Raw genomic sequence first — 12,620 nt, forward strand, 5'->3', positions numbered from 1 at the left:
CAGCGGGGCGAGGGGAAGGGGTGGGACCAGGGCGCTGCAGCCGCCGCGCCAGGGTGACCGGTAGCGCCGTAGCCGAGGTGGCGACGCGGGGCGGGGCGGGCGGAAAGAGGAGGAAGGAGGTGGTGTTGCGGGATGGCGGCGACCACTTATGAGCGGCTGAAGCTGTGAGTCCGCGGGCGGGAGGCTGTTCACCGAGAGGGGCGGCGGCGGCGGGCGGGCGGCAGGTGCGGGCCGCTGGCCCCGGGGAAGGCGCCTGGGTCCCTGGGCGGCTGGCCGGCTCGGCCTTCGTCTCCCGGCGAGGCCGCCCCAATACCCCGGCCGAGTCCGCACAGGCCCGGGGGCGGCAGCCTCGCCCGCGGCCGGAGCGCGCAGTTGCAGGCCGGGTCCTCACTGTGTGTGTGCGCTTTTCTTTTTCTTTTTCTTTTTCTTTTTTTTTGAGAGATGTTGGCTAATTGTGTCCTTATTACTCAGCAGAGAAAGTTTTTTTTTTTCTTATTTAATGGACCCATAGCCGCTTGTTGGAGTCCATATGCAAATCGACAAACGTTTGGGCATCGAAGCCTCCCTGGCCAGTGCTTAGGAGGCGGGGGGTGGAGGCTGGGGTGGGTAAAAGTGAAGTGGCAGTCAGTAGTCCTGCAGTCCTGAAGGATTTACTTGGCTTTGCATATTATACAACTCCAGCGCAGAGCAGGGTCTGAAGTCCACGTTGACAGGCGGAGGCTAATCCGGGGAATTTGGGCGCTGCAGGCCGACTTTTCCGTCAAGCCACGTCCTTGAGGCTTTTTAGACTAGGCTCCTGGTTGTTGGGGTTATAAATTAGGTCTTTGTAAGGTTATTTTGGCTTGTCCCGGGAGAAAATAAAAACATGTGTTTTCCCTTAGCGTTACGGGCTTTTCTCGTGTGCGAATTAACTTCGTTCTATTGTACTTCACTTGGTGTTTAATGCTGGACACCCAGGGGCTGTAGTCCGAGAAGGTCTTTGGCAGGAGAAGCAAGATGTAATCTTTGAGGAGCGTACCCCTCCCTCCGTACATTAACATATCTTGGTACTTTAAGCATGGGTATCTCATTTCCTTTGCAGGGGTAGGCGGACATCAAAATGTGGGTTGGGCACACTTCTATGCTCCCCAGCACCTCAAGCTCACTGAACTTTCTGGAAGGTTCAGACTTAAAGTTAGGGATGCAAAATTGAGAGGGAGGTCATTTCAGCATCAGGTATCTTGTAGAAAAGAGGATGACTCTTCCCTCAGCCCATTCCTTTTGCCTCTTCTCTCTACTGCTGTAATTCTCTTTGAAAACCGCAGCTGCACACTTCCCTCCACATTTTCCTGGCTAAGTTTCCTTGTCCTCCCCCACGTCCCCTTTAAGGTGATGATCACCTTGTTGGCGGATGAGTCCAGCTGTGTCTTCGACCCAGGGTGCCGGCTGGGCCTGTGTCACGTGCTCTGCTGGCTAATTAGGTTATTGCTGTCCATCTGATAGTTACTAAAGGGCTTAATGTGATCCTGCGCCACGTCTCAGGTGCGATTGAAGCCACACGGAGCCAGGCTAGATGCGCTCAGAGTTGGGTTACGGATGCAGCTGAATTTTCCGGTGGTCAAGATTGAATGGGATGGGGAACTTGAGCTGCCAAGGAGGCACTAAGTGCACCAGTCTAGACCTAAAAAAAAAGCTCTCCTTCCATAAGAGAAAGGAAATTGGGCCCTAAAGTGATGAGACCGATGCTTTTGTATTGATTTTGGGTGGGAAGTGGAAATTATAAATGTGGGCGAAAAGTGAATCTGGGGTTATGTGAAAGGCATTCTCTGATTTGTCAGTCTTTAACTTGTTTCCCTGACAGAAAGTTTTGAGTGTTTCTGTAAGTGTAAAGATACAACCTTTTTGCAACTTTGTTTTCCTTGAAGGAGTTTGTGAGTTGAAATCTCCCCTCTTAATTCCTTTTTGGCTCTTTCTGCTGTGGGCATGCTGGCCAAGGTTTTTAAATGTGGCCTGATATAAGGAATGTTCTTTTTTAGATGCATTTGGAGGTGGAAGTAGTTTCCAACCTATATTAGAATTGGTAGGACACAATAGCTGTTTTTAAAAACGTGTTTCAAGATTTTTTTATAAATAGGTTTTAATTGATTTTAGAGAGAGGGGAGGGAGAGGGTGAGAGAGAGACATGTGCCCAACCAGTGACCTTTTGGTGCATGGATGACACCCTACAACTGAACCACACCAGCCAGCGCTTGCGATGTGTTTTAAGAAAGATGCATACAAGAAATAGTTTGATAATATTTTATTACAAAAGTGTTGCTGCTGGGTTTATTTAGATATTGAGGTACTTGGAATTCTGCATAATAATTTGTTCTGTATCAGAGTCCATCTGTGTCCTGCTATGAAGTTCACCTTTCTAAGAGCTCTGGTTTTATCCTCTACTCCCTTGCTTACAGTCTCCATTTTCATTTTATGGATCGTTAGGATTAAGTCCCCATTTTCAAACCATCTTTACTTTTAGCCTCTTCACAATCTGTGCTCTAATTTTATTTCCCAAAACTGCCCAGTGCCTTCTCCCCTCACACCCCCACTAGACTTGGAAATTTTTTTTTTTTTTTTTTAGCTTCAAGCTTGGGCTTATTTTGATCCTTGTACCCAGAATGCCTTCTTTTCCTCTCCCCTCTTTACATACTGAGCATATCCATGATAGAGTTGAAAGATATCAGACTTTTTTAGTCAGAAGAGACTTAGATTCAGATCCTGACCTTGTTACTTGCTTTGTGTCCTGGCCATGTCACTTTTTCTAAAATGGGTTCTCATCCACAAAACGAGAACATTACTATTTCATGGGATGATTCTAAGGATGAAATACCCAGGTACTTAACAGACGCTCACTTTCTCTGAGAAGCCTTTTTCCATGTCATTCCCTTCACTGAGCGGCCCGACCAGTCAACTATCACAAGGATGAGACACTGAAAACGTCTATGTGGTTTGCACATTCTGTCTCAGGATTGACTAACAGTGTATTTACTGGCTCATGGACAAGAGGGCCGAGCTACAGTGATCATTGTGTGCACCACTCACTTTGCCACCTAGAAATGATGAAATCACTATAAATACCTTGTTTCTCCAACTAGTTGCAAATATGTGGAACCTCTTAACCTTGATTTCTCTCTCTCCTCCTCCTCAGTACCTAGCATAAGCCCTGTGTAGAGCAGATCTCCTGTGAATCACCCGAGGAAAGGAACTTTCTAGTGTAGAACACCTACCAGCACTGCAAAAGTTGAATAGCCTGGAGTAATGTGGAATGTAGTCTTTTGAAGTAGCAACTTAAGTCATTTCATGTGTATGAATGTATTTCCAATAGTTCTGTAAGGGCATCGTGGCTAAAGACAGGGAAATAGTGGCCCTGGCCCCTCAGTCGGGTCACAGCCCAGCCACGGCCGAACTGGTCTTGGAACAGCAGGCCCAGAGTCTAGTGATCTTTCCATTACACTGCATTATTCAAGGGGCCTTTTTCCCCTCTTATCAGATTGCTCTTATCTTAGTCTGCAGACCTGTCTGGTATGGAAATGAGTCATTTATAATTGAAAATAGTTATGTCCATACGGATTTTTTAATATAGGAAACAGACTATTGATTTGTTCAGAATTTAAAATTCATACTTGTTAAGCATCCAGGAAATTCTTAATGCTTTATTACTCCTTTTTTAAAAATATATTTTATTGATTTTTTACAGAGGAAGAGAGCGGGATAGAGAGTTAGAAACATCGATGAGAGAGAATCATCGATCACCTGCCTCTTGCACACCCCCTACTGGGGATGTGCCCGCAACCAAGGTACATGCCCTTGATTGGAATCGAACCTGAGATCTTTCAGTCCACAGGCCGACGCTCTATCCACGGAGCCAAACCGGATTCAGCTACTCCTTTTTCCTTTTAAGCGATTTGTGTATTTATGGATTAATGTCAGTGATAAAAATTTGAAATTACAAAATAATTACAAGTCCATTCTTGGAAACATTCAAAGCATTTTAAAGCATTCTTTTAAAAGGTCAACTGAAGTACCTGTAAGGCAAGAAATGTTGTAGAAAGTGAATCAGGCAGGCTGACCTCTGAAGAACCATTGTTTCCTCCCTGAGGACGTTCCCTTTCTTCTTAAAGATTGTCATAGCCTGAGGTCAGTCAGGGCAGATACATGCCAGCTACCCTGAGAACAGATGTAAACTAAGCTACACTGTGACAGAGGTGGTCTATCTAGTACCATGAACATTCAGATTATCCACACATCTCTCTGCGAGGAAGGATGGAGGGAAGCTAAAATTATGCTCATAAATACAGGCACAAGTGATCTGAAGTTTGTTTCCAAGGCCGTGGTAGGGTGGAGGTTCAGGCTAAAGAGTCTAGATTGGTGCTAGACTGCATTAGGTCACTTGCTGTGCTTGTTTTAGATGTGTATTCCCAAGCCCCGTTTAGGCCTGCGGAGGCCTGGCAGCCTGCAGGTCCAGCCAGCTGTCCTGGTAGTTCGTATGCACTCGAGCATGTATGTGGGGTTGGGCTGGGCTGATGGAAGAGCACTCTGGGGGCCTGGAGCTCTGCGAGGTTTTGCTGTGGGTTAAAGCTTCATGTTCGGTGGCATTTAGATCTGGTCTTATGAAGGAGACTGGTTTTGGAGAGAAGAGGTTTAGGATGGACAGAATAGGAAGTAAATAGGATCTCAAAGATTTGAGGAAAAAGATGGAATTAAAATGAACCGGCTTCCTAGAAATATCAGCTTGGATTTGGGAATTAGGTTGGGCTTCTGGGTGGTGTGGGATGAACCTGGGCTTATAGGAGAGGGTCCACGGAGTCACTCAACGAGGGAGACACTGCTGGGACCCAAAGGGAGGAGGGAGGGGGTGGGAGGGAGCACCCTCTGGGTATGGGTGCAGTAGGCTCACAGGAATCATTTGAGGAACCACCTTCTTACTGCTTTCATAGAGCAGCTGCATCATTTCATATTCCCAACCACAGTGCATAGGATTCAGATTCTCCACAGCCTCATCAGCATTTGTTATTCTATTTTGTTTTGCTTTTGATAATAGCCATTCTAATGGGTGGGAGGTCAGCAAATAGTCATATTTTTTAAGTAGGTTAATTTTACTCATAGTAGTTTGACAGGATTTTTTAAAAGGTCAGTTGTTTCCTGAAATATATAAATGTTACATGGGGGGAAAGTATGTTTTCAGGTACTAGAAAATCATATTGCCAACACTGAAAGAAAATAAAAATGACATCTGATGTTTTTATATTATAATTAAGTATATTGCCTTTCTTAAAATTTAACAAGGGTAATTTTTTAAAAGCACTCTTAAAAGCTATTGAATCCCATCCTAGCTGGTTTGGCTCAGTGGGTAGAGTGTCTGCCTGCGAAAGGTCCCAGGTTCGATTCCAGTCAAGGGACATGCCCGGGCTGTGGGCTCGATCCCCAGTGGGGGGCTTGCAGGAGGCAGGCGGTCCCATTCTCATCAGCGGTCAGCGATTCTCATCATTGATGTTTCTATCTCTCTGTCCCTCTTCCTTCCTCTCTGAAATCAATAAAATATTTTTTTAAAAAGTTATTGAATGCCAGGTGACTGTAAGGTTAAATGCGTTTATATTAAATACAATAGAATTGCCCTGTTAAATTTAATTTTTATTTTCTAATTTTATAAGAGTTCTTTATTGTATTACATATGTTCCCCTCCCCCCCATTAACCCCCTTCAGCCTGCCCTGAATTTAATTTTTAGTTGCTTGTGATTCCCCCCCCCTCCCATATTTGGGCAGTAATCCATAAAAGGAAAATAATCAACCAAATGAAAGTTGATAATAGGAAGTGTTATTTAAGGATTATGTTATTTTTAGCTATCTCCCAAAATATTTGTCATCTTAACGACACTAGAACTCTGGGTTGATGTTGAATCCCGTCTTTTTTTTTTTTTTTTTTTTTTTAATATATTTTATTGATTTTGTACAGAGAGGAAGGGAGAGAGATAGAGAGTTAGAAACATCGATGAGAGAGAGTCATCGATCAGCTGCCTCTTGCATACCCCCTACTGGGGATATGCCCGCAACCAAGGTACATGCCCTTGACCAGAATCGAACCCGGGTCCCTTCAGTCCCCAAGCCGATGCTCTATCCATTGAGCCAAACCGGTCCCGGCTGAATCCCCTGTCTTGAAGGAAACAAGGTAGTATTCTTGTTCAGTGAGAGTAAAATACCCATTGGATTCTGGTAACCTCGTTTTTTTAAATCACAGCATAGTTAAAGAGCAAGTCATGTTCTTGAAAGGGTTCCCCTTGTCTTAACTTCTAAAATTTATTTCATAAAATAAGCAATGTGAGATAGTTTTATAAAAATGAGAGACATCACAGCAATTGAGGACCTTTCTTTTTGTAGTAGGGAGAGGATTTTCTCCTAGATTTTTGGTTATAATTGAGTCTTTTGTCTTGGTTTCCATGTATTTATTACATCAAAAACTCAGTATGGCCTGTTGACTAGTTAATTTTGAAAAACTGGCAAACTTGGCTCTGTAACACATTGTAGACTTTCAACAAACCACTCCCTTTTTCTCCTCTTTATTAGTTACATTATAACATCAAATCCAGTTAAAATTCTGACCTGCCAAGATCTTTTCTTAGCTAGGAGTAAGGAAAACAGTTTTTAAAATTCTGTTTGTTCTGTCACTGAGCCAAAGAAGACGTCAGTTAAAGGCCACATATGAAAACCAACTTAGCCCTGGCCGGTGTGGCTCTGTTGGTTGGAGTGTACACCAAGAGATCCCGGGTTTGATTCCCGGTCAGGGCACATACCTAGGTTGTGGCACTTAGGAGAAGCAAACGAGGTTTCTCACTTCAATATTTCCCTCTCAGATCAATGCTCCTACCCCTCTCCCCCTTCTTCCCCGCCCCCCCTCCCCCCCCCCCCCCTCTCTCCTCACCTTTAGTCTCTCTAGAATCGATAATGTCTTCTGGTGAGGTTTAAAAGAAAAAAACAAAACACTTTAATGTAGTTGTTTGTTATAGTCTCTAAGAAAATTGATTGGAACTTCTATCATTTTGTGTGAAAAATACTGAGGGGAATGGATAAGCTTAGAGTCCTTGGTAGCCTGCTTGGTGAAGATTAAAGACAAAAATAGTAAAACCATACTCACCCACAAACTCCGGGTGTTTACTTAAGGCTTTCTGACTCAGTAAGTGCCGGACAGTTAGTTTCCCGTAGCTTTTGAAATGAAGCCTGGGAAGCGTAAAACGTAGAGAATAAAATCTATTAAGGTCAATTAAAGAGTGGTGGGAAGTGGAAGGAGGGAAAGAAAAGGACGTCAGCAAAGGGACACGCAGGTGACTATGAGTTGGGATGCTGCTGCTGTTATGACTAGTGGGATTCTGAGTCATTATTTGTCAGTACTCTTCTTAGCTGGCAGTTACTGTTCTTATCAAATTCTTAAGCCATTTTCAATAACATTATCAGACCAGCCTGATGGCAGCACCAGCCACTTAGATTCCCGCCGGATCTCCCAGAGAGGTGACATCCAGCAGAAGTCAGAGCCCATGGACTAGAACTCTCTGCCTTGATCCACAAGTACTCTTAATTTTATTTTAATCTCATACATGCAAATGGTTTAAAAGTAAACAGTTCACAAAGCTTATAATGAAAGAGACCTCCCTACCGAGCTTCTGCTCTCCCAGACCCCTCTGCCCCAGAGACACCCACTTCAACTCCAAGCGATTGCTCTGGTATTTCACTCCAGAACATGTCTGTGCTGCTGTGTCCTGGTTTTTTCACTTTTAGTCTTCTGGTGACTTCCTGCTTTAGAAGATGAGGATTAAGCTTTTATACCACATTCTTTTCCTCTCCTCTCAGTGTAGTTATATTAAGATATTCAGTGGTCATATGGTTATGTAGATGTGGTTCAAATGAAGTCAGGAGCATAGTATAATTACATAGTCTTATAAAAATGTGTTGTTTTTTCTGGGGTTGAAAAATGGCTGTTTTCTTTTTATTAACCTTTTATTAACTTTCAGTGTCATTCCCACTAATTAATCTTCAGTTTCAGCAGTAAAACTCCTTTCAAACATATCAGGAAACTCAATTCATTTTTCTCTCTGAGGCTTACTCTGGAGCCTCTGCCCCTTGCTGTAATCTGGACGGGCTGTCCTTCCGGCCCCAGAGTTGTCCTATAACCTCTCTGCACCGTCATTTTTCACGTCTCCTGTGTGGGATTCCAAGTCTGACTCTTGATTTACTCTGTTTTTGTGAAACTACCGTGTTTCCCCGAAAATAAGACATCCTCCGAAAATAAGACCTACTTACAGGTTTCCTTCTGAGTGAAATATAAGGCATCCCCCTGAAAATAAGGCCCCCCTAGGCTAAACATGAGAGATTTGGTCCACTGATTCTGAAAGAAATGGAGTCATAAGAAATTCACCAGGAAATTCAGGAATTGGATTATGATGATGTTCCAGAAGATGATGACATGATGGTCATTGAATAAATGAGTAAATTCTTGATACTGTAGGATTCACAGTTTGTCTGGTTTGTGTTGACAACTACCGTACTACCGTACCGTATACAGGTAATAAATTTCCTTTATTTTCATTTAACAATAAATGTGTACCGTATTCTTCTTCATGGGAAAATAAGACATCCCCTGAAAATAAGACCTAGCGCATCTTTGGGAGCAAAAATTAATATAAGACACTGTCTTATTTTCAGGGAAACAGTAACTTTTCCTTCTTTCTAAGAAAGAGAGCAAGAAGTGGCTTTTAAGATACGGCCCACCTGGAAATGTTTTTATTCTCTTGTCTCACTTGTTTGATAGTATGACTATGTATAGAATTCTCGCTTAGGAATTATCCTTCACAATTGTGAAGACCTTGCTATTGAATAGTTCAGTAGTGTGGCCGTTGAATGTTTCAGTGCTTCCTTTTCTTGTTCCCCCTCCCCTTCTTGATCACAGTTGTGCCAGGAGCTTTTACACGTTGTTTCATTTAATCCCCAAGATTGAGCACCCAGAATCTTCTACATACGTACCTTCGTTTTCCTAACAGCATTTACCACTGCCTGAAACCTCTGGGTTACTTCCTAGTAAGCTGGTTGTCTTCCCTATTACAGTGTAAGCTCTGTGATCCAGGACTTCGTACAGCAGTACCTAGAACAGGGCCTGGGATGGGGAGGCACTGGGAACTTGGCCAGCAGCGTCGGGATTAGAACCTTATTTGATGGGTTTCAGAACTGAAGAACAGACAGGATGAATAACTTGCTCAAGGCCGCACAGCACAGGCAATCTGGTCCTATAGATTGGGCTGCTAACTACTATGTTACCTTCTGCACCTTGTTGAAGATAGCAAATTAGCATTTATTATGATTTTCTTGTGTGAGTCAAATTGGTGGTTTTACAGCAAATTAAAATCTTGTCAAAATTTAAATGTACAAGTGAATTCATAAGGATTGATGTAACAACTTCATCAATTCAGAAACTGGGACAATGATGTAAAATTGTTATAAGAAGTAGTTCTTTAGGAGTGTATTTCATTTGGTTTAGATATTTATGGTTTTAAATTTCTCCTAGGCATATCACAACTGAAAAATTTTACGTGGAGGCTTGTGATGATGGAGTGGATGATGTGCTTATCATCGACCGTGTGTCCACAGAGGTCACCCTCTCAGGTATTGTACAGCCAGGTTTACCAGTGTCAGAAAGATTTCATCCGAAAGCTGCAATAATTATACTAACCAGAGGTGTGCCAGTGTGTGGATCTCCGCGTGTCTTAATGAAGTGTTAATTCTTGCTACCTCATTTGATTTCTATGCATTTTATGCTTTCTCCTTTTTCCGAAAAGGAGAAATGATTTTGAAAATTTTGCAATCTGTAGGACTTAAAAACATAATTATTCCTTTATCTATACTCTTTCAGGATTGGTTTTGTTGATGTCCAAGTTCCTTCTAGCTGTAAGATTTAAGGTATTTTTAATGTGAGGAGATTGTTTTAGCATTAATTGTGTGGAATTTTTATAGCAGCTTTTAAAAAAACATTCATGACTGTGAGGGTAATTTAATGAATGAAAAATAATATAAACATCACTGACTATAACTTTTGTTTTAGACAAATGATATTTCTAAGCTTTATCTTATCCATTTATCCAGTTATATTTTGGTTTTGGTTACCAGTTTATACCCCCACCGCACCCCCAGTTGTGTAGAACACTGATTTCTGACTAAATTACTGTGAAATAATTTTGGTGACAAATTAATGTACCATTATCACATTTAGAATTTCATTTGTTTAAAAATTCATCTCTAGACCGAATCTATATTTTTTCTTAAGTACAGCATTTGAGTGACCATGGAATAGGCATTGAAGACACAGTAACTATCCTTTGACTAGATAAAGTGAAATATGAAAATATTGCATAGGACAGTAAAGTGCAAGAAAGGCATGACTCTACATTTCCATTTCTTTGGTTATGTGGTTAGTCTGGTAAGGACCATAAATAGAGTTTTTATTAGACCACATGGAATTAGATCTCTGTTTCAGTTTGATTTGACATTTTTTGGCTGATGCTCTCTCAATATAGTTGATTGGTTTTATTATTTTTATTTATTTTATTTTTTTAAAATATATTTTATTGATTTTTACACAGAGAGGAATTGAGAGAAATAGAGAGTTAGAAACGTCGATGAGAGAGATACATTGACCAGCTGCCTCTTGCACACCCCTCACTGGGGATATGCCCGCAACCAAGGTACATGCCCTTGACCGGAATCGAACCCGGGACCTTTCAGTCCGCAGGCCGACGCTCTATCCACTGAGCCAAACCGGTTTCGGCAATATAGTTGATTGGTTTTAACTAGTCAGTGTCCTGCTCCTGAACTTCTATATCCCCTGTTGATACAACCTAGTGTTTTATAAAAAATATTTAGTATAGATGTATTTTCAATTGTCTTTTACTTTTCATTGACATTTAACTTGTGGGTAGAGATTGCAGACACATTTGAGTGGGTCACGAATAGTTTGGATGTAAAGATGATACCACACACTTACTCGTCAGTAGATACTTGAAGAGATACTTTGACCTAAAGCCAGTGATGATGAGGGGTGATTGCTCAGTTTCTCTGCCAGTTGGAAATGCAGACCATTGCCACGGAAAGATTGATTTTCTTTCTTCCATGAAAAACTAACCTATTATAAATTGTCATAGTTTTATTGCTATTCCACTCCAGTTAATATGACTTACAGCTCTATCTGTTTAAGTTCATTAGATGACCTCAGTATACTCAGGGTTTTCTTTGTGCTTTTCATTGCACTCATATTTCTATTTTTCATGTTGTTAATTGTGGGACAACATTGCTAAGTAAATTGAATTACTAGATAAAGCAAGTGAATTTTAGATCTTATTGAGAATTACTTTCTTCAGAATGATAGGACTGCCTTTAGAAAAAATAACTTGGATTTACAACAGTGTTTCAGTGATAATTGGACTGTGACTGAAAGAAAAGATTTATAGCCACATAAGTTTGGAAAACCATGAATTACACAGTGGCACAGTTTTGTTTTACCTTAGGCCAGTGGTTGGCAAACTCATTAGTCAACAGAGCCAAATATCAACAGTATGATTGAAATTTCGTTTGAGAGCTAAATTTTTTAAACTTAAACTTCTTCTAACGCCACTTCTTCAAAATAGATTCGCCCAGGCCGTGGTATTTTGTGGAAGAGCCACACTCAAGGGGCCAAAGAGCCGCATGTGGCTTGCGAGCTGCAGTTTGCCGACCACGGCCTTAGGCCTTCTCAGAGCTTTTATTCTCCCGTGCATTCTGACTTCCTGGGAGAGGGACTAGGGGTGATGTGGTGAAGTAAAATAAGCTTCTTTAATGGGGCATTATTCCCGAGACTGCAGTCCTACAAAATATGTTTTGTAAACATGGCTGAAAGTTTAACAGTAATGAAGTGAACCCTATAGTCCAAGATTAATAGATTAATTTATTAATAAGGGCATTGATAAAGTCACAGTTCATGGTGATGCCTCCCTATCTGGACAGGTTTCTATTAGACACCGGAGCAGGCTTTTCCTTCCTCTGTCTCCCTTGAACCTTCGCCTGCACTTCCCACATTCTTAGGCATAGCTAGGCAGGTCTTTGTTGCATTCCATTAGTTACATGTTGAGATTAAAATCATGTCTCAGCACTCCTCCCACTTACTTTTTAAATCACTTAAAGGGATATAGACCTTCTGGCAAGAGGTTGAATAAATTTAGTTGAAAATTGACATTAGAAATAACCCACAATTTACCTGATAGGAATGCTGAATCATGTTACATTTGATACCATGTTTGGGATAGGCAGAGACCTTAGTAATGTGGACATCTTTATTTCAAATTCTGCCCAAATAGAGGTCTAATGAAGGAGTATTGCTTTCTAACAACAAATCACGTTTACTTAGTAGAAGTAATGATTGAAATCAAACTAAATTTCCCATGCTTTTGGTGAGTGTATTCTTTGATTTTTTTTCTTTTTCTTCTCTTTTAAAGTCAAGAAAGATATTCCTCCTTCGGCTGTCACAAGAACAATATTTGGTATCCTGGGCACAATCCATCTGGTGGCAGGTAAGGAAGAAATAAGAAATAAGC

The 12,620-nt window shown here is 41.6% G+C and overlaps 1 protein-coding gene across 1 annotated transcript in view; it reads left to right on the forward strand.

The window, feature by feature from the left end:
* Nucleotides 1-12,620, forward strand: part of SACM1L (SAC1 like phosphatidylinositide phosphatase) — a 37,070-nt gene continuing 24,450 nt past the window's right edge. Inside the window, exons 1-3 of the mRNA XM_084902049.1 lie at nucleotides 1-164; nucleotides 9,566-9,663; nucleotides 12,522-12,596. Of these exons, the coding sequence (XP_084758175.1) occupies nucleotides 133-164; nucleotides 9,566-9,663; nucleotides 12,522-12,596 (205 nt within the window). The 5' untranslated portion in view covers nucleotides 1-132. The remainder of the gene's footprint in view (nucleotides 165-9,565; nucleotides 9,664-12,521; nucleotides 12,597-12,620) is intronic.

This window comes from Pipistrellus hanaki (assembly GCF_964339955.1).
Source record: "Pipistrellus hanaki genome assembly, chromosome: 13".
Classification (NCBI taxonomy): Eukaryota; Metazoa; Chordata; class Mammalia; order Chiroptera; family Vespertilionidae; genus Pipistrellus; species Pipistrellus hanaki.